This window comes from Canis lupus, chromosome 2, assembly GCF_011100685.1.
Source record: "Canis lupus familiaris isolate Mischka breed German Shepherd chromosome 2, alternate assembly UU_Cfam_GSD_1.0, whole genome shotgun sequence".
In the NCBI taxonomy this organism is placed as follows: domain Eukaryota; kingdom Metazoa; phylum Chordata; class Mammalia; order Carnivora; family Canidae; genus Canis; species Canis lupus.
In genome coordinates this window covers 45,232,835-45,253,545 of record NC_049223.1, presented here as the reverse complement: position 1 = coordinate 45,253,545, position 20,711 = coordinate 45,232,835, and the positions used below count along the sequence as shown (strand labels likewise).

At 37.4% G+C, this 20,711-nt stretch overlaps 1 protein-coding gene across 18 annotated transcripts in view; it reads left to right on the top strand.

The window, feature by feature from the left end:
• Positions 1–20,711, top strand: part of PDE4D (phosphodiesterase 4D) — a 1,400,346-nt gene that overhangs the window by 1,178,108 nt on the left and 201,527 nt on the right. For all 18 annotated transcript variants that reach the window (XM_038530654.1, XM_038530652.1, XM_038530653.1 and 15 more), the window contains one exon: positions 15,048–15,084. In XM_038530654.1, coding sequence (XP_038386582.1) covers positions 15,048–15,084 — 37 coding nt within the window. The remainder of the gene's footprint in view (positions 1–15,047; positions 15,085–20,711) is intronic.

Below are 20,711 nucleotides of genomic sequence, written 5' to 3'. Positions count from 1 at the left end.
CAGAGCTTAAACTTTTTTTAAAAAGCACAGTAAGAAGCAATAAAGAAAATGTGTGACTGGCTCTTGGAAAATATATATACCTCTATAAGATAAGGCTAACCATAGCATCTAAAAACTTAGCTTACATAAGGCAAAAGAGAAATTTCTGGCAGCTTCTGCTCAGAAGACTGCCACATAGTTTGCTCAATATGTCCCCAGTAGCAAGAATAAGAAGAAAGAGGAAAATTTTAAGTATTAGCATAAATACAGTCGAGAAATAAATACATGAAAAGTGAATTTAAACTACCATTAATAGTAAAAAGTATTTTACCACAATGGAAATGACAGTATAGCAGAAGGTTGCCCAAATGTTGTCATGAAGATACACAAAGAAATTTACAGAATAAGTGAATAATTACATAAAATGTATACTGTTGTTTTCCTCTAAAATTCCTCAAAATGCATTTAAAATTGTTTTTAAATTCTGAATAATGGTTATTTCTCTTGCTGCACTTCCTCCGTTAATGTAATATTCTTTGTATTTACAAAAACACATATCCTGAGAAATTTAACAGGAGGATTATCAGAGACAAGACACAGAATTTAGTCATAAAATTATGAGTTTAGTGAATACAAGTTACCTGGCAAAGGACTGCAGTTAAAAGGTGTTTCAGTTCACCTGGATAAGGGGCCCTCTAGTCCCTATCTTCTACTGAATAAACATTAACATAGAGAATCCAGAGGCAAAGCAAGTAGCTCTTTATCCATACTTAGATACTTATATATACAGAACATGGGGGGAAAGGTACAGAAGGGGCAACAAGGGGGAGGTGAGTGGACTCAATAAACCATAGAAAACTGGGGCCCTCTTGGCAGTCTAGCTCATAGGTCCCCATCATCCTATAGAAGTGCAAGACCGCATAGAGGAGTCCTTTGGAATGCCTCTCAGGTAACGGACAGCATCCCTCATCCTCTTCTCACATTGCTACCCTGGGTTTAGCAGTTAGCAGTTCCCTCACCACCTCTTGAGCCCTGAATGTGAGTTTTCTGTCCTATTCATTTTTCTCCACTTCTTGAGTAGAAGGATGCTGTTGCCACTAGTCCTCAGTTTGAAAAAGGAAGGATGGTTGCTTGTCTCTTCATCTCTTCTGTTACAGGTTACATTATTCTTCCTTGGCCTTACTAGAGTATCTCTTAAGAGGAAAATAAGAGGTGCCTGGGTGGTTCGGTCGATTAAGCATCTGCCTTCGGCTCAGGTCGTGATCCCAGGATCCTGGGATCCAGCCCTGAGTTGGGCTCCCTGCTCAGTGGGGAGCCTGCTCCTCTCTATGCTGCTTCCCTTCCTGTGCACACACATTCTGTCTTTCTCTCAAAAAAAATAAATAAAATCATTTAAGAAAAAGAAAAAGATAGATTCCATTACAAGAGTTCTAGTCCTCCCAAGATTTACATGAAAAGTTTGTAATCCCATCTAGCTGGATTTTAGGTCTTATAACACTAGTAAGTTCATCTTCTTTCTTAACCTTGATTTACCATTCAAGAGTCCTCTAACATTATCTAAACATAGAAAGGTATCATGGCCACATAATCTCTGCCCTAACTCCTGAGTTTTCTTGACTGAGGTATACTCATCCCGTCGTCCATGGTGTGAGAGTGACAAGACCAGGGCCAGGGTTCCCAACATGTGCCGAGGTCCCTGGGGGCTCTCCAGGAACTCACATGGCTGTCTGGAATATTTTAAGGAAAACAACAAAACATCTGGTATCACCTGAGGAACCATAACTAGATGTAGTTCCCAGTTCGAACTTTAAGTCACAGCTTTTCTTTCTGTGATACCATAGCTTTGCAAAACTGAGTTTCTTATGATTGTTGCGATCAAAAGCAAGTGCTGCACAAAAATCAACACGGAACAGGATATGAGGGAGGCAGCATCCGATCTTATTCCAGAATGAGAAGTTGTATAGTCCTCAACAGGCACTGAACTGCTATGACAACCTCTTATTCAACAGTTTGGACCTAACTACTTAATATTTGGAACCATTCATTATTTCTTTTGGCCAATGATTTGCCGTAAACAATTACTGAGTGTCTGTGAACTGAGAAAGTATGAGAACCTCTGTGTTAGGGTGTTTATACACATCCTTAGGATTGGAGCTAAATCAAATGTCTGTGTGAAGAGAGATTTTGTTGAGAGAAAGAAAAAAAAACACGACGGATTCAAAGCCATGAACTTCTTGATGAGCTCTAGAGTAGAGAATTTGTTCCATTTCTAATTCGGTTAGGACCCCAGGTAGACAAAATCTTTTTTTATTGTCTAAAGCAGCATTATTTTGATAATGAGCCAGATAAACCAGCTTTTTCTTCCATTCTCGGTGGGTTGGCCACTGTTAGTATTATTACTATGGAGTGTTGGAACTAACTAAGTAACTAACTAACTAACTAACACTAGCCATTAAGTTCCAGGAAGTCTATTGGCAGAGTATTCTTAGGTCATCAGCTGCTAGACCCCTCTTTTGCTACTTTTTTCTCCTCTTTTTTTTTTTTTTAACTCTACTTCTTTGTCCAGTTACTGAAGTCATTTTATTTCTGTCTCAAGAAACCAAAAACAACAAGAAAAAAAAAAAGTACATAAAAAATAAGAGTTCCCTGAATGGTAAAAATAATACTTGTAGTTAAACATACTTCTTCAGTCTTTGAATTAAGGAATTTAAAATGCCAGCCAAGGACACCTTTTTGTGTGTTTCTAATCTTGTGCTTTTCAAAAAATCATAAAAAGGAAGTTCTAATGTTCTGCTGTTTTGAATGATCATGTTTGTTGATGTTATAGATATCAAGAGTTGAATTTGTTTTGAGTTGAATTTTTTTAAGATTTTATTTACTTATTCATGAGAGATACACAGAGAGAGCCAGAGACATAGGAAGAAGGAGGAGTAGCAGGCTCCATGCAGGAAGCTCGATGTGGGACTCGATCCCAGTACTCCGGGATCATAACCTAAGCCAAAGGCAGATGCTCAACCGCTGAGCCACCCAGGTGTCCCAAGAGTTGAATCTAATGCATTACTCCAAGATGGATGTTGCTGTATTGTGCTCCAGTTTTTTAAATAACTAATTATGTATTCTAATATCCCTTGATTATTACTGCCAAAGTAATAGATGTATCTTGAGGTTTTAAGGGACATGGAAAGATAAATATTAGTCTTGAAAAGTTCTTAAAGCAGGTGGAAAAAAAAGAAAAGGAGAATGACCAAACATTAAAAACTCATTATTTCTGGGGTGCCTCCTGGGTAGCTCAGTAACTTTAGCATCCAACTCTTGATTTTGGCTCAGGTCATGATCTCAGGATTGTGAGATTGAGCCCCCCATTGGGCTCATGCTCTCTCAATCTCTTTTTTAAAAAGTCATTATTAAATAAATAAATAAATAAATAAATAAATAAATAAATAAATAAATGTCATTATTTCTGTGATAAGATTATTGCCACCTGTTACATCTTCAGGGGAGTTTGCCCTAATATTTAGCATGCAATTTTCCTTTCTGAATTTCTTTCATACCCTTTCTGTTCCACAGTGTTTGGACTCTAATTGTAACTGTGGAGGGAAAAAAAACCAAACAAACAGAAAAATAGTCGCCTGAGTGTTCCTCAGTTCCCACACCTAAGAGAAAAAGACGCCATGAAGATGAACTATTTAAACTTCTAAATGTTTGGTTATGAGGCTATACTTTTGCCTCAGACTTAATACCTAACAAAAGGTAACATCTACTTTTTTAAAAAAGTGAGAAGAAAGGGTAGCTTAAAATACAGTGATCATCACACAATCCTGTGAGTCATCAGAGATTCCTACTGGAGAGCAAACTTAGATCAACCTCGGTCAAGGAGGAACTGGCTAATTTTTCAGTGTTTGCAAAGAACACTATCCCTCAGAGCAACTTGTGAATAAAATAAAGTTAGGACATTTTGAAAACCATCTTCAATAAGAATAACTAGCACAGTACCTTGTCTGGTGCTGTCAGCGCAGAGTGGCCATAGGTGAGTGAATTGAGTTGAAATCATCAGCTCTTCCTGTCTCTTGACTTGTAAGGGGCAGATGGCCATAACCAAAGGGGTTCTAGTCCTATCAGTTGTGGACACTGGAGCTGGTGCCTCTCATTTGTTTCCTTTCCCCAGTGCTCTTTCCTTTGTGTATTAAGGAGAACTAAAATCTAAAACCACGCCCCAGGGTGTTAGAAAATGAAAATGATTGGGACATTTGGGTGGCTCAGCAGTTGAGCATCTGCCTTCGGCTCAGGGCATTATCCGCGGGTCCTGGGATAGAGTCCCACATCGGGCTCCCTGCATGGAGCCTGCTTCTCCCTCTGCCTATGTCTGTGGCTCTCTCTCTGTGTCTCTCATGAATAAATAAATACAAACTTTTTTAAAAAAGAAAATGAAAATTATCTAAATTTTAAATTTTGATGGTTGATGGTAGGAATGTGCAGCTGGTGATTTCTCAGAGAAAGAAGACAGTCCATTCCTGAGGAGGTTCCAATCTGTGACTTCGAACACATTCCAAATAAAGGAGTGTATTAATTGGTGTATTTTTTAATGAAAGTATCATGCTTTTCCTCATTCAGCAAATATTGACAGTGCCTACTCCATGTCAGGGTACTGTTTGAAGATGCCATAGGCCCATGAAAATAAGAGAAAACTTTTGTTTGTGTCATGCATTCCTCTCATTTACTTTTTGTAAATTCTGGATTGAAGAGGTTACCCAGTCAATATTAAGATAGATAGATTATCTATCTATCTATCTATCTATCTATCTATCTATCTATCTATCTATCTATCTTAATATATATAGATATATATCTTATTATATATATCTATATCTATATCTATATATATATATCTTTATTCACTACCATATCAGTCACTTTAAATATTTATTTTGCTTGTTGGTCTTAGATACTTAGCAAATTGTTCTCAATGTGTTCTGTACTGTTGTCTGAGCCTTATAAGAAAAAGTCATCACAGTGTTGAAACATTTATGGGATGTGTTTCTTGACATAAGACTGAGTTCCTCAGTTCCCACACCTAAGAGAAAAAGGCGCTGTGGAAATTAGCTATTTAAACTTCTAAATGTTTGATCATGAAGCTATACTTTTGCCTCAGACTTAATGAGTAACTCATTCTCACTAAATCCCTGCAATATGAAACACTTAAAGACCTACTATTAGGTAGGTCTATTATAAAAATGGACAAAGAAACCAGATGCATGTTTTTTCTTCAGAAAAAAAAAAAAAAAGAATATCAAACACTGGGCCTTGCTATCAGATTCCTGGCACTTTGTTGTGTAGCTCAGGTGAGATATGCTGAAGAAATAGCACAGCTCTTCCACCTGCTTATTGCAATTTCTCTCTGGTTTTTTTGGTCAGCTGTTTGGTAATCGTCTTGAGGTTTCAGGCATTTTCTTAACGTTGGTGCAGAAAAATGTGTTGTCATTGATCAGTAGACAGTTATGTCTAGACATATGTGAGGCAGGCAGTTCCTACAACTTCTCACTGGAAGTGGACAAGTTAAAAACAGGAAGAGGGAATGGCTGTGCACCCCTCTGCAAATGTGGGAGTTGCCCTGTGACAATGGGTGAGAATGGGTGAAGCACTTCAGTGAATGGCATTGTCTCCTAGTAAAAGGTTGTGAATGGCCCCCAAACCAAGATCTTTCAGCTCATTGTTTCACTCACAGGGAGAACAAGGCTGTATGCAGATCTCAGCCTTTCACAGCTCTACTTCCAGTCCTTCTTTACAGCTTAGAGAACTTTAGGCTGAACTCCTTCTTTGCACAGGGCCAGTTGTGTTTGTTTGGCTGGTTATTTTTTTGTTTGTTTCTCTGTTTGACTTTTTGTTTTTTTTTTTGTTTTGTTTTGTTGTATTGTGTTTTGCCAAAAAAGAAAACAAGCCTTATGATTTATGTGCTATCTACTGGTCCCCATGGCAACATTTTTTAAATTCAGTAGAACAAAACTTTCATCCAATCATTATAATTGTCAATTACAAATGCATTTCTACAGAAACTATAAAGAAGGCAGTTGATAGAAATATTTTACATTATATCATAGAGTTCATTGCATGTGTTGACATGCATATGTTGTCTTTTCGTATGTATCCTTTATGTTCATTCAGTACACTGGGTTTTGATTCATTTATTCCACCTACTGTAGAGTTGAGGTAAAATTTCTAATACAGGTCACTATTTCTTGGTCTCTTGTTTGTTTGTTTTGCATTGTTGGCAGGGAGCCCATCCTGTACTATTTATTGAGGAAGAGACTAGTGTTTCCCAGGCAGACAGCTTATCTAGAATCCAGTTTTCCAAACACAGGAGCAAAGTGACAAAAACATGTTTCAAAGATGCCTGAAAAAATCTTGTGTTCACCAGTTCAAGTTTGGGATGTTCACAAGGCGGACCATGTTCCCTCCTTTGTGGCTAAGCTTCAGGAGACTCTTTGAGGAGTGAAATATATACACCTTTATTTTTTGACCAGTTTTTAGTTCATGCTTAGGAGTACAGAGTACTTGTCTGGCATCTGTAGAAACTTTATAGTTGATGGAGAGTTCTCCCATGAAGTTTCGTGCTTGATCCTCAAAACAATCATATTAAGGAAACTAAGGAAAATATCATTAGCTCCATTTTAGAAATTACAAAATTCTACTAAACAATATTGTGTCTTGCATGTGATTGAGTACATGCAGGTGAGTGCACACACACACACACACACACACCATGAATTAGAATTCAGATATCTTGACCCTGAACTAATGATTTTGATCAACGTTGGGTTTGGTATTTGCTGGCAGGCACAACAGCCTTTAGATGAGAATGTAATAAAGAAGTAAAACACTTAAACTAAAATTTTGATTTCTCTTTAAGGGATGGAGAATCTTGATGGGCTCCTGGGCAAATCTTTTAACTTAGGGCCTTTGCCAAACAGTCAGGAATTTTGTTCTGTTAATATATCGATGTCCTTTTGCCTCTAAGCTTGGAGTAGATGCTTTTTTCCCCCAGTTATGTTAAAGATTGTCTTCCCTTGGAAGACTTGCAACTGAAGTTTCCTAAAGATTGCTCAAGAGCTTTAGTGGTTAACATGATAGCCATGAGCCACATGAGACCTTCTCATTAATTAAAATTACAGCAAAATTCAGTTTCCCCAGTTGCAGTAGGCACATTTCAAGTCCTAAGTAACAACATGTGGCTAGTGGATACTGTTTTGGACAGCATGGATAGAGAATATTTAATATTTCCATCATTGCAGAAATTTCTGTTGGACAGTACTGTTTCAGTCTGGAATATGCATTACCGTGTGGCTTCAGAATAGTCTGAATCCATTTAAGCATGCAGAAAGCAACATGGTGTGGTAGAAACTAAACAGTGTTTTTAAAGCCTGCACTTAAATCCAGCCACACTACACATTACCTTGCCTTGGGATTTCATGACCCGGTAAGATTTCAAAAACTACCCAGGAGACTGACCAAGGGTTACAAACCACATACTTTGTCACATAAAGGACATTAACAAGAAAATCCTCATCAGTATACACAATCTGGTCTTTAAAAGGCATTTCCATTTCAATAAAAAAGGGCATGATCTTAGAATTAAGGAGAGTTTTCAAAAGGAATGTGTTTACGTTGTTTGAAACCTCATCCCATGGTCCATGTTTATTCTCACTTTGACAAGGACCAATGAATGTTCTGTTGGGCAAGCACCAGCTCTCAGCCTGGCATTTGGAAACCATTGAACTCTGCCACTTGCCAAGGGCATGACTGTCCCTGAGTTACTTGTGTTCCCTGAGTCCCGTTCCTTATCTTAGAATGGGAATATGAGCATCCTTTGAATGTACTAGTCATCAGAATTAAATACGGTGTGCCAGTAGAACACCGTGTCTGGCACATAGTAGGCATGCATAAAACGATCCTGCTCTCACTCTTCTCTATTTGATCATGTCCTTCTTTTTAACCTACTGAATTCTTTTACCACATGAAGATCTTTTAAAAATTGTTGCATTAGCTTCCCATAAATCTTTCTTCCTAAAACCCATCCTGGAGGAAGACCAAGAGGGCAAGGTCACTGACCTTAAGAATGGGACTATCGAATAAGATCTATTTCTGTGAAAGAAGAACCTGTTCCTAGAACACAAAGTGAGAGCACTGCTGAGTCCTCAACCCTCCCCATACTTCTCCCCCTCCACAGAAGTCCATACTCAATGCTACCACAGTAGTTTGTGACATCAGCACACCCGGAAGAATTCTTCCATTGTAGGGGCTTTCACTGAACAAAGTAACTAATATGCTTAGTGACTATAGCTATACGCCCTTTTTAACTTACTAAAATTGGAAAAGGTTTTGATATGTAATTTTAAAAACAGATTGTCTTTTGTACCATCATATAACTAACAAGTTAGAGGGGATTTATTAGTATCATGTACCTTCTCTAATGAAGCCTACATTTTTGTTTTATGACAAATAAAGAAGAGATAACACTTCAGGCTAGAGCATTTTTGCTTATGTTACAGTAACTGCACCTCAATTTACTTTATCATCAGTGCTTGTGATAAGAGCACATGTGGGCCAAAAATTGAGGACTTTTGTTTTAAGAATTTTGGGGGGTCGGGGCGCCTGGATGGCTCAGTGGTTGAGCATCTGCCTTTGGCTCAGGGCATGATCCCCAGGTCCTGGGATCAAGTCCTACATCAGGCTCCCCATGGGGAGCCTGCTTATCCCTCTGCCTGTGTCTCTGCCTCTCTCTCTCTCTGTCTCTCATGAATCAATAAATAAAATCTTAAAAAAAAAAATTTAGGGGGCCAAGTATCAATCTAGGCCATAATTCTTAAAATAATAAATGAGCAAAGGATTTAAATTTCAGAAGACTAAATAACTTCTAAGGTCATGTCCACTTCTAAAGTTATATATTTTTGTTTAATATATAACAAATATAAAAATATATATATATATAACAAATATATATTATTTGTTAATTTGAGGACTTTTTTTGATTTGAGGACTTAGCTTTCTAGAGCAGTTTCAGTTCACAGCAAAATTAAGAAGAAGGCACAGAAATTTCCCATATATGTCCTACCCTACCCCAGAATGCAGGTTCTGCGTGGACACATTATTTGATGTTTTAATCACATGAAGTATTCCTTAAAATGTAACATTTGCAGAGTAGATGTGCTTTAAAGATTTTTTCCATTGAATTGTATGGGCAAAATAATAAAGTAAATTCTCTTTATGCTAATAAGGATGGTAGTGGGTTTTCTCTCCCAGAGTACCTCCTCTTTTCCCTATTATTTGAAGTACAAAGGCGGAAAACCAGCATCCTTCTGTCAAAGGAAAGACAGCCCATAAAATTTCCCTAAGGATTACACACACACACACACACACACACACACACATTTATATATATTTACATATAAACATATAGACACGTAAATGCCATCTTCAGAGGACTTTGTAACATATAGCATGCATACAATCTTGCTATACTCTGAATATGGATATATGATATTCAGCTATCAGCCAGAATTATCACCTGGTTAGAAACCAGCAATTATTTTATTTCACTGCATTCATTATTTTATTTTAGGGTGGAAGGACATGCAAATCAGTAGGTAGGCAAAGATTGTTTAGTTTTGTAAGTCATTGGTAATGATGGGGGTTTTTTTATTTGGTTTGGTTTTTTAGTTTTTAGTTTTTGCATTTACATGTAATTTCTGTTTTAAGCTTTATTTATTTTAGAGGGGGGAGGGGCAGAGAGGAGCAGAGGGAAAGAGAGAGAAAATCCCAAGCAGACTCATCAGTGAACTCAGAGCCCAATATGGGGCTTGATCCAAAGACCCTGAGACCATGACCTGAGCCAAAATCAAGAGTCCTCCAATCAACCAATTGAGCCACCCAGGTGCCCCATACCTGTTTTTATATTAACTTATTTGTCTGTTAAAATTGAGGAAAGTGCTACTGGTTTGTTTTTTCCTTTTTGTACTGGTAGGGAATATAAATACAAAGGTGCTCTCCAGTTAGGGTAAACATTCCAACTAGATGACTATACTTGTGTATAGCTATAGTTAGCATTATCAAAATACCATCAAAACTATATCTATAAATACACACAAATGTGGCTTGGAGTTTGACACTGAAAAAATTCAAATTGGAAGATACCACCTTACACAATACTGAACAGCTTTCTTTTAATTTTGCTCTTATATTAACGTACATTATTTTAGGTTCTCAGTAAAATGTTGAACATTGCTGCCAAAATGCAATTTTTGGTAGTTGTGACTTTTGACCACAGGACCAAGCTTTTGTGGTAAGGGGACTACTTGAATTCTACATGGCAGTAGCTTCAAAGAGGAAAATCAGATTTGGGTCTGGCCAAGGTTGGCTTTGTCACATAGGAAATTCATTCCCTGGGATTCCATAAATGTGGGTAGTACTTACTTACTTACTTACTTACTTATTTATTTATTTATTTATTTATTTATTTATTTATTTATTTATTTATTTTACTTAGAGTGTAGCCAGTTCTAAATTTAAAACCCAAGCAGTACAAAGGAGCAATATCATCAAGTGAATCTGACACAAATGAAGCACATTTTTTCATTTGTTTTTTGTTTTAGCAGTATAATACATACTAGGAGTTTACCAAAATCATAATGTCTTCTTCATAAGTAATTTTAAAAGCTTCATTATATTCTTAAATGTGACACTTGTAGTTTCTCAAAGCCAACATTATATTTTTGGAAAAACAGGTCACCTTTTAAAAATGATATCTGTGGAAAAATATAATTTAGTTTTACAAAATGTTCTTGGCAGCCAGATTTTCCATAATACTACCTTTATTGTCTGAAGCCATAGTTTTGTGATTTTAGTTTAAAAGGGTAACAACATAAAATATTCAACATCCCCATAAATTTGTTATCAATGGACGCAGTTCTTCATGTAATATTTTAATATTTAGCTTTATCTTTTGAGTGTTTTCTCAAAATAAGCACATTTTCTTTACTGAGTTGTTTTTAAAGGAATGAAGGACTGAAATGAATTTAAATATTCATAACTCATTTAAAATTGTTTTAATTTTAAAATAGAATCAGCGCTTACATTTTAATACGTTTGGATTGACATCTACTAAAATAGATTGAAATCATTAAAAATATTTTAAAAGTATAAAGGCGTGTACAGTTTTTCATGACTCAATATGTTTAATGTTAAAAGTAAGATATGAAATACACAGTATGATTCTGTGTATGAAATCATGCGTTCCATAAAAATCATATATAACATAACACACATGCACTTCCGTGCATTCAGAAGGAAAATGTTATTGACAGTTATTTTTGAGTAGTTCTGCAAGGTTTTTTTTTTTTAATATTCCAAAGTTTCTACAGTTAATATGCAAATTACTTATTCAAAATATATATATTAGTTTTATAAAAGGTCAAATATAGAAATCTGTTTCCATATTTGTTTGTTTGTGTATTTTATATGTCTGTACTTCCATGAACATGGGAGTATAGTGGTGAGTAGATGTAATCCTCCTGTGGCTAATTCTTGGTGGTTGTCAGGTAGCCAAGATGCCCAGTTATGTACATACTAGAAATGAGAACATATGACAGTGGTTTCTCTTCAATTCCAGAAGAGGTGGATCCAGGGTGAATTGATGAATGGGTCATGGCTTTGAGCCAGGATTTCAAAAGACACAGTTTATCAGTTCCCTAATCTTCTCTGACAAACTCCAGAGGAGAATTTCTTTCTAATTTTATAGCCGGATAGAGTGAAGCACGGAAGACATAGAAGTTTGCTTGAGATTAGATTCGGAAAGTAAGCCTTAGCCCATGGCTCCCCTTCAGAGTGCTCCTTCACACAACCCCTGTGCTGCTGAGTATTGATCCTTGCAGGGCATGACATTCAGAGGCAGCTGGTACTTTGTGGCCCTTAATGCTTTTGGTATCATAGGCTTAGGGGGCTTTGATTAATAAAGTAAAAACTTCCTTCTGATTAACCTTAGCTGCTTTTCCATCTGGTTTGGTAATGATGAAGCGTGGAGAGGTTGCCAAGTGTGCTTCAACACAATTTTGAAACCAACTAGTTTGCAAAACTATATCCAGGTGTTGCTGTTGGGTGAATTCACTTTGTTAGATGACGAGGGGCTTTGCCACATTCAAGGGCTTTGAATGGTTCCCGAATCCCAGTGAAGTCTCTTTGAGGGTTTGCTTTGGGGTTTCTCTCCATCAGCTTTTTGCTAATGTTTCTGGCTTCTTATTACAAAAAAGAATGAGGGCAGAAAATAAAGTAGTAAAAATGATACCCAAGTAGGGGAAGGATAGCCAAAGGCACAGGGAGTATTTCTCGTCTCCTACTGTCATTCCACTTGAGGAAAAGAGAAAATTCAGCAGTGCATGTGCAGGGAGCCTTGTATCCCCTGCTCACAGGACTCGTCGAGTTCTCTGTGGGAGAGGGGCCAGCCAGCCCTCCCCAGCTCTGTTTCAGTCCACGGTGGCGGGTGATTGAGTGCCTCCTTCCACATCATGAGACCTGAGGCTGCGGGCCACTGACCACTGTGACTGTTACCTGCGTATGAATGCCCTCATCACTCACGGGCATACACACAAGGTCAAAAATTGAGCTTTTTTCTGATCCCACCCTCCCATCCCATGTTACTTCCCACCTGTCCTATAAATATAGCAATCCCCCGCCCCCGACAAAATCTACTTTCTTTCCTTAAAGCAGTTACCCTTCCATTTTTTTAAAAATTAAAGTGTGTTGTTGCTATGTTTGTTTGATTTTATTTAAATGAGAGACAATATTACATAATTGTCTTCAGAGGAATCCTATCACCAAGAGGTACAATTTCAAAGTCTCCAGATAATGGTCACTGTGCAAATTTGAATTGAGTTTCTCATCAAATTATAGGGGATCCTAGGAGTCTCTTCCCATTTTGGGGGGATCCCTAGTAATCTTGTTGTGTGGTGTTATCATTCCTTCTAACTATGCTTTTATTAACTAAGTTTCTTTGTTTAAAAAGTTCCTTGTTGGAAAGGTCATTCAAATACAGCATTTCAGGATCATATTCTATCATATGCTTTTGTGTATGTGTGTGCATTTACCAGTGATTAGAACTCACAGTCCTGTAAGCCAAATTATAGGTAATAACAAAAATGAATCTTCCTTGCACCTTAATGATCTTTTATTATTATAAGCATGTTACAGGGTACATTTAAAATATATATTCACATATTTATTTTCTTCCATACACAAAATAACATATATTTTACCTGTGCCATTGTACTTGTGACAGTAGTTCTGATAAAACATTTTAATATCGAGGTGAGGATGTAGACAAAGACTTAAAAGTTATATATTCATTACATATTCAAAGATTATTTAACCATTACATCATTTGAATTTGATTATTTAACCATTACATCATTTTGAAAAAGGATAGGCTATAACCTGCCCATTGAAATAGTAGAAATAATTTTACCATTACTGAAATGAGACAATCTTGAGGTATTTGGCAAAAACAATTTCTGAGCAAGAATGAAATATCTCCATCACTAAAATTATAGCTGTCTTTCTTTCTGCTTTGACAGCAAAGGGAAGCAAGATTGGTAAATCATTCTAAATATTGTATATTCAAAATACATCTTTTACAGAGCTTAGAAGTAAAATTCAACCAAAGAAAAAATTCATGTTTTAATAATCATTCACACCTGTTTTAGTTTAGAGTCATCCAATGTAATTCATGTAAAAAATGAGAAGACTGCTTGCTTCGGCAGCACATGTACTAAAAAAATGAGAAGACTTATTTTCAGGGAACAATTTCGGATTAGTAGTGTGCCTTGGTCAGCATAACTTAGTTCTTAGAAAATGAACTTTGTAGTCAGGTGCTTATAAGACGATACAGGGAAGATTAGCATGCTCCCTGCACAAGGAAAATATCTAGATTTGAAATTCCTTGAATTTTGACCCTCTGAATAATCTACCAAAAGAACAGATGCCCCCCAAAATGCAATCCTGGAGTGAGGGATGGGTGGTGCAAAATAACACGTTTAAAAACAAAAACAAAAACAAAAACTACACACATTTTTTTTTTTAAGTGTGCTCCAACCTTTCCTGCCTTTTATTTTACCACACTTTGCATTTCAGGATCTCTGTGTAATTTGATGGTGGCCCGTAACAAATGGTCTAATCATTGTTGACGACCCGTGTCCTGTCGTCACCCATGTGCTGCTCGATCTGAAGCGTGCTTCATGGGGTGTCCTTGGGTCCTTTTCAGAATTGCTCAGGACCGAGCGCACGGTTCAGCTGCAGGGCTCCCAGGGTCACGTCCAGGAAGCTTTCGGAGGAGGTGACCACACTCACTGCTGATGGGAGGCTTCAGTGAGCCAGATCCCAAGGATACCCCGCCGAGATCTTGGAAACGCATCTCACGGGTCCCCCGACCCCCGCTAGGAAATCCCACTGAAGGGCTGTGGGCCCCGGGGCCTCTCCGCCCCCAGAGGACGTGGCCCGCCTCCCCTCGCCTTGCGGGCCCCGCCCCCATCCTGCGCCCCAGCCGGTGCAGCGCATGGGGGGCAACGCAGGGCAACCTTGCCCCCCCACCCCGGTTGCAGCCACCCGCCCTCTGCGCCACTCACACCGACGCCCCTGCCCTTCAGACGTCAGGTGGTCGAGGGGCCTCCCGCCACAGTTGCCAGCTGTTTCCACGCCCCCTTCCTGATACCTGCGTGAGAGGCCACAGGGGAACCCAGGCCCCACTGCCGGCCCGAAGCTTGTCGCCACCCTGGCACGCCCGCAGTAAGCAGCAGCGACCTTGCTTGATGACCGAGAAGCCCCTGGTAGCCAGGCAGCTGGACGATGGCCAACAGCCCAGAGGACTTTGTTTTTCAGCCCACTGGCGGGGAAGCACATGTGCAGAGGAATAAGGCCGGAATTACTGTAACGCTTTATGGAAATTCATCAAAGTGCAATTTACTGTTGAATAGTGATCAGAAGTGATCACAGGTTATAATCTCTAACATGGGATTTGGTTTCTCTTTCAGACATGGAGATGACTTGATTGTGACCCCATTTGCTCAGGTAAGCACAGTTTGGTGAGTGGGCAGGTTTCTCACAGACGTGCACATTTAACTTGGGGGATTAGTTCTGGTTCTTAACTTCATTCTAAGGCAGGTGCAAATACAATTAAAAATTATGTGGTTCATTTAAGTAATTCAAAGACAATGCTAGAGAATGTGACTTTAATCGTATTGGACTGGTTCCTCTAAGCCCATAGACCCAAAGAATGTCTCTGCTTCAGATTACAAATCACCTAAGTGACATACTTAAATGGGACCATATTTCCTTAATTGATATATATAATATATATACTATATTATATATATAGAGAGAGAACTCATTTAGGTTCTCTCCTGCTTTTTTTTTTTCAACTGGAGGGCTTGCCTGGATAAAGGTAGACCCCAGTTCAAACCCCATCTCTTCCTCTTGCTCAGTGAATGGCCTTGGGCAAGTCACTGAACTTTTCCAAGCCTGGTTTACTCCTCTGCTAAATAACAGTTCCAAGACAACCCACTTGATGAGGTTTATAAGACAGTAAAATAATACCAAGCTTGTAAAATGCTCAGCACAATTTCTAGAAAACAAAATGAATTTTAAGTGTTGTAATTAGTAAGTGCTCTTTCTTTCATCTCTAAAATGTTATAACAGAGTTTTTTTAAAGACTTTTTAAACGTTGAGTGTTTAAAGACACATAATGGCAGTGTTTGAGTGTTGAGGATGATGTGTAATTCTTCCCCTTTTCAAATTTCCTGAAATTTTGTGATTCCTATAATTTAGACCAAAAATTTAATGAATCCATAAATAACACATCATATTAGAGTGATTTCTTTCATTCCTGCAAGCAATTAGAAATAGAATATGACCACCATATCTTTTAGAAGTTAAGGTTTTGTTTGCTTTAGGTTTTGCTGGAAATCATAAATTCTTTCTAGTACCTATATTTCTATGTTCAAAAACATTTACAGCTCTTCAAAGTTTTAATCATATTTTCAGGTAACAAGATCATACAAACTTGGGGATTTTTAGTTGATTACTATTGAGTACCCATAAGTACTCAATAGTACTTAGTACTATTTACAATTTACAATAATACTTAGTACTTTTCTAAGAGCTGAGAGCTGGGTGAACAGTTAAAATCAGGAAAGATAACATACACAACCACCACCAAGCATAGAAACAATCATTCTAACTATACAGTTTATTGAGGTAGTTATTCTTGCTTCTAAGTAAAATCTCTAGATACTGTTATAAGGAAAAAAGAAGAATATATATATATATAAAACATATAGTAAAAAATGAAAAAATCTGTCTGATACTTCAAGTAGTATTTTTAAAATAATAATTAATATTTTTATTTGATAAATAGATTTCTTTTCTCCAATAAATAGATTAATAAATTTGATTTGGTCTTTGCCATCAATGGTCTTTAAATTCCTAGGAAATCTAGCCTTTTATATTATTAGACATATTCTGTAGTAAACTTATAAATTGCAACAAAACTAACAGAATTTTAGTACACTGAGAAATATGCACATATGTAAAAAATCATTTAGTGTATGTTAGTAAACTATTAAAATAAATATGTATAATTATTCATTTGAAATTAGGATTTGAATATAACCAACTCTGTGTAATATGTAGGCATATCTGATGCCTAAAAATAATCCTAAAATGTGTTTAGAAGAATTTGCTTATGATTAGCTTAATAACTCATAACACCTTATGAAAGGTGGTCATTGTCCCAGGGGGCTGCAGATTTTTTTTTAAGTACTTTGTATTTTGCACAAATGGCCTTTACTTGGGTATATGATATGGAAAGCTATATTAGAATCAAAAAAATAAAAAGCCTGTTAAATCCTGAGCAATTTCACCACCGATGGGTCATCTTTGGGAAAGCAGGTAAAAAAGAAGGCCTACTCTAGTAACAATTTGTCTACGACCTTCTCTTAAGCCCTGTTGAACACTGCTGGCATATTTTGTTGACTTAACCAATAACTCCTCAAATTTTTTTTCTCCTCAAATTTTTAATATAAGATATGCTATTCACAATTGAATACTAAATATTATATATAATGCTTAAAATAAGAAATGTTTATATCACTTGAAGTGATACCAACGTTATTTGGCTTAATATACCATAGTTGCTTTTGCAAATAAATGGACAGGAGACTTGATGTTAGACACGTCACACAGGACATTGTTCAAATAGGCTGAAAAATCATCCCCTTCCTCTCCAGCATGCTTTGGAGTTTAGAATTTCACACTAAATTATTCTGGTTAAAAAGACACACTGCTTTTGAGAGTGCCTGGCTGGCTTAGTCAGTGAAGTGTCTGACTCTTGATTTCAGCTCCGGTCATAATCTCAGAGTCATGAGAATGAGGCCCATTCCCTGTCAGGCTCTGTGCTCAGTGGGGAGTCTGCTTGAGGATCTCTCTCCCTCTCCCCCTCCCCCAACTCCCATTTTCTCTAAAATTAATAAATAAAATATTTTTTAAAAAAGACATTGCTTTCAAAATAGAATTTTTTTCCATAAAAAGTATAGAAAAGAAATATAAGGAAAAGGAAGAAAATGAAAATTTCCCATAGTTCCAAATCCCCAAATAACTAATATTGACATTTTATTTTATATCCCCCTAGGTTTTTTTTTTTTCTGTGTGTATTTTCTTTCCCATGATTCTTAATAACTGGCCTCACACTATCTAAAGTGGTCAGAAGTCTCCCAAAGCCACCTCATCTGCCTCCACTTGAGAATTTATTTCTTTATGCCTGAGTGCCTTTCTAATATATGAAAGGATCTCTTCTTGTTTTGTTTTTTTTTTTTCCCCCAGTCATGGTTTCCTGTGAAGCTAAGAGAACAAAATCTTGTTATAAGAGAATTTAGAAAGACATCCAATTTGATCACAGGGCTGAACCCCCACCCATCTGGGATAGTTGTAATCTTCAGAAAGGGTCCTAGAACACTGCTTCAGGTTGAGTCCTTGTATCTACAGCATTGTCAGAGTAAGAAATTCTTGCTAATACTTAACCTAAACTGTTTGCCGCTTCTAATTTCTTATGCTTCCTCTCTAAGGTCAGAATCCTTTTGGTCCTCAAAAAATGACATCTTTATAGATGTGATTTAGTTCCATTTTGACATATTCTGTGTTTTTATTGAAATCTTCTGATGTGGGAATTTCCTTAGGCACAAAAGCTAGGTGTTAAAAGGAATCCTAATGCCATGCCATGTCATGCCACTCCACAATTGGCCCTTTCCTCCTGAAAGTATAGTGACAGTTTGGCCAGAGTTCTTTAGGGGGACTAAGAATACCAACAAGTCACAACACTGATGAAATGAAGGAAACTCTGCTTTGTAATCAGTTGCCTCTGCCACATCCACCGAGATATCTGGTACTACCTTGTGAAACTACCAGTTAGTTAGAATTCTCATCTTGAAGTATGGAATGTTTAAAGAAGTGGAATATTTGACTAAACAAGAGACAGAAAATGCCCAACTATTTTCTTGGATCCCTGGAGAACCCTCATGTTTATTCAGACCGAGGTATTGCCAGGATTTAAATCTATAGGGTAGGAACAGATGAGGCATTTCAAATTTCTCTAATCAAAATACAGCACCTGGGATAAGTTTATATATATATATTTTAAAAAGTACTAATCATTAACACTATAGAATACTACTATTCCTTTGGTAAGACAACATTGTCAATATATTTTTTTAATGCTCCCAAGGGGCCCTGCCCCATTTCACCCAGCAGCAGCCACTTTGTGGCCTGTCTGCCTCCCAGGCTTGAGGAAGCCACTGGGCGCTCCCTGCTGGGCTCTGAAAGAGGCTAGTCCTCACGGTTCAGTTGCTTCTGTTAGTTTTTCCTTGATCTTTCATTAAAATAAGTTACAGCTAGCATCCTCTAGAAATCAGTGCTCTTTAAATTGAACTGTATGAAATCATCAATACTCAAACTTTGTTGGCAAACGAGAAGAGCAATTTCATACGGTTTAACCAAAACATCACTTGGAAAGTTTTCTATCAAAATGACCTTAATCATAATTTGACTGCAGGTTTTGTTGTTGTTGTTATTGTTTGGTTGTCTTGTTTGTTGTTTTCTGGAAGTAAAACCAAGGCAAGGAATTCTTCACCACCACTCCCCACCCCACACATACACCGCCAGAGGCAGTCGTTGGTCTGTGTTTTAGCGCCCTCTAGTGACACGAAATGTACTTGGAATGAAAAACAATCCTCAAAATTCTTCGTTACTTTTTTAAGCAGGGGGTTTTAAGGAGAACCTTGTTGCCTCATCTTTTTTGCTTGTTTACAGCAACCTCCTTTTTAAATATTTCCAAGTAATCATTAGGACTGAAGGATACCTTATAATCTACAACGTTCAGTTGTTTGACTTTTTAATGAAGCCCACATTTTTCTGCTATTTTCAGTGAATCCTATTGGTTAATAAGTGTTTAAAAGTATTTAAGAAAAGCTGAGATTGGTGTGTGTAAATAACACTTAATCCTTTTCCTCGGCCAGTACGTGATCCATCTCTGCAAAAGTGTTCCATGGCACCATCATAATTTCTTTCCTGAAGTGCATATATTTCTCATCATTTCAAACGTATTTTTTACCTTGACCGATTACACTTTTGCTTAGAGTGGCCGAAGAAAAAGAAACGGCCTTAATTTTCTAACCATTGAGCTATGTAAGGGAAAACCACAAGGTTCTTTTTGGTTAACAAGCATTAAGGAGTGGAGAGAAGTATAGGAGCATTGGAGCCCTGACTAAGGTGCTTAAAAGGTTGAATTCAAGGGTAGTGAGAACTGTCCTAAAACAAAAGCAGAGAATGATTGAATCCTGACTCGAGTGCTTGAGTAAAACTGTTTCCAGGTCTGTCCCACAGCCTGTGTGGTACCAGATTCCTCACTCTGGTGCAAGACAAGTGGGAGCGTTAAAGACTACCCCAAGTGCATTGGTGATGTAGCACCTAGAATCAATCAACTAAATCTAGGGCAGTGCTTTCCATAATATTTCTCTGAAACTTTTTTTTTAAGATTTACTTTTATTTATTTGTTTGAGAGAAAGGGGATGCAGATGCTCAAGCCAGAGGAAAGATCCCAAGTCTACTCTGTGCTGAGCTGAGCCCCTCACAGGGCTCGATCCCTCTGCTCTGAGATCAGGACCTGTGCTGAAAGCAAGAGTCTTTAACCAACTGAGCCCCCCAGACACCTCTGTCTGGAACTTTTATTTATGTTTCTGCCATGATCATATGTGTGCCATAGTGCAGGATATAATAATCTTTAATATAAAACTTATAAAGTATTAATTGTCCTATCACAGAAACAGTGGTCTAATACTTGCACACATAAGGCATGATGGATTTACACACTTACTACAGCAGCGTTTGTAAAAGCAAACTTTAGGAGACAACCTAAAAGTCCGCAGAGGAGACAGCCAGAGTACTTCGTATACATTCAAGAGAATGTATCTAGTGACTATCTAAAATATAAAGAACACTAAAATAGTTAAATAGAATAGTACAAATAAATAAATAAATAAATAAGTACCAATATTTTTTAAATTCCCCTGGGCATACCTCCCTGATTTCATCTACCCTGCCCTCTTCTCACAAATAACAATTAATTTTGTTTTTTGTCTTTTTTAATG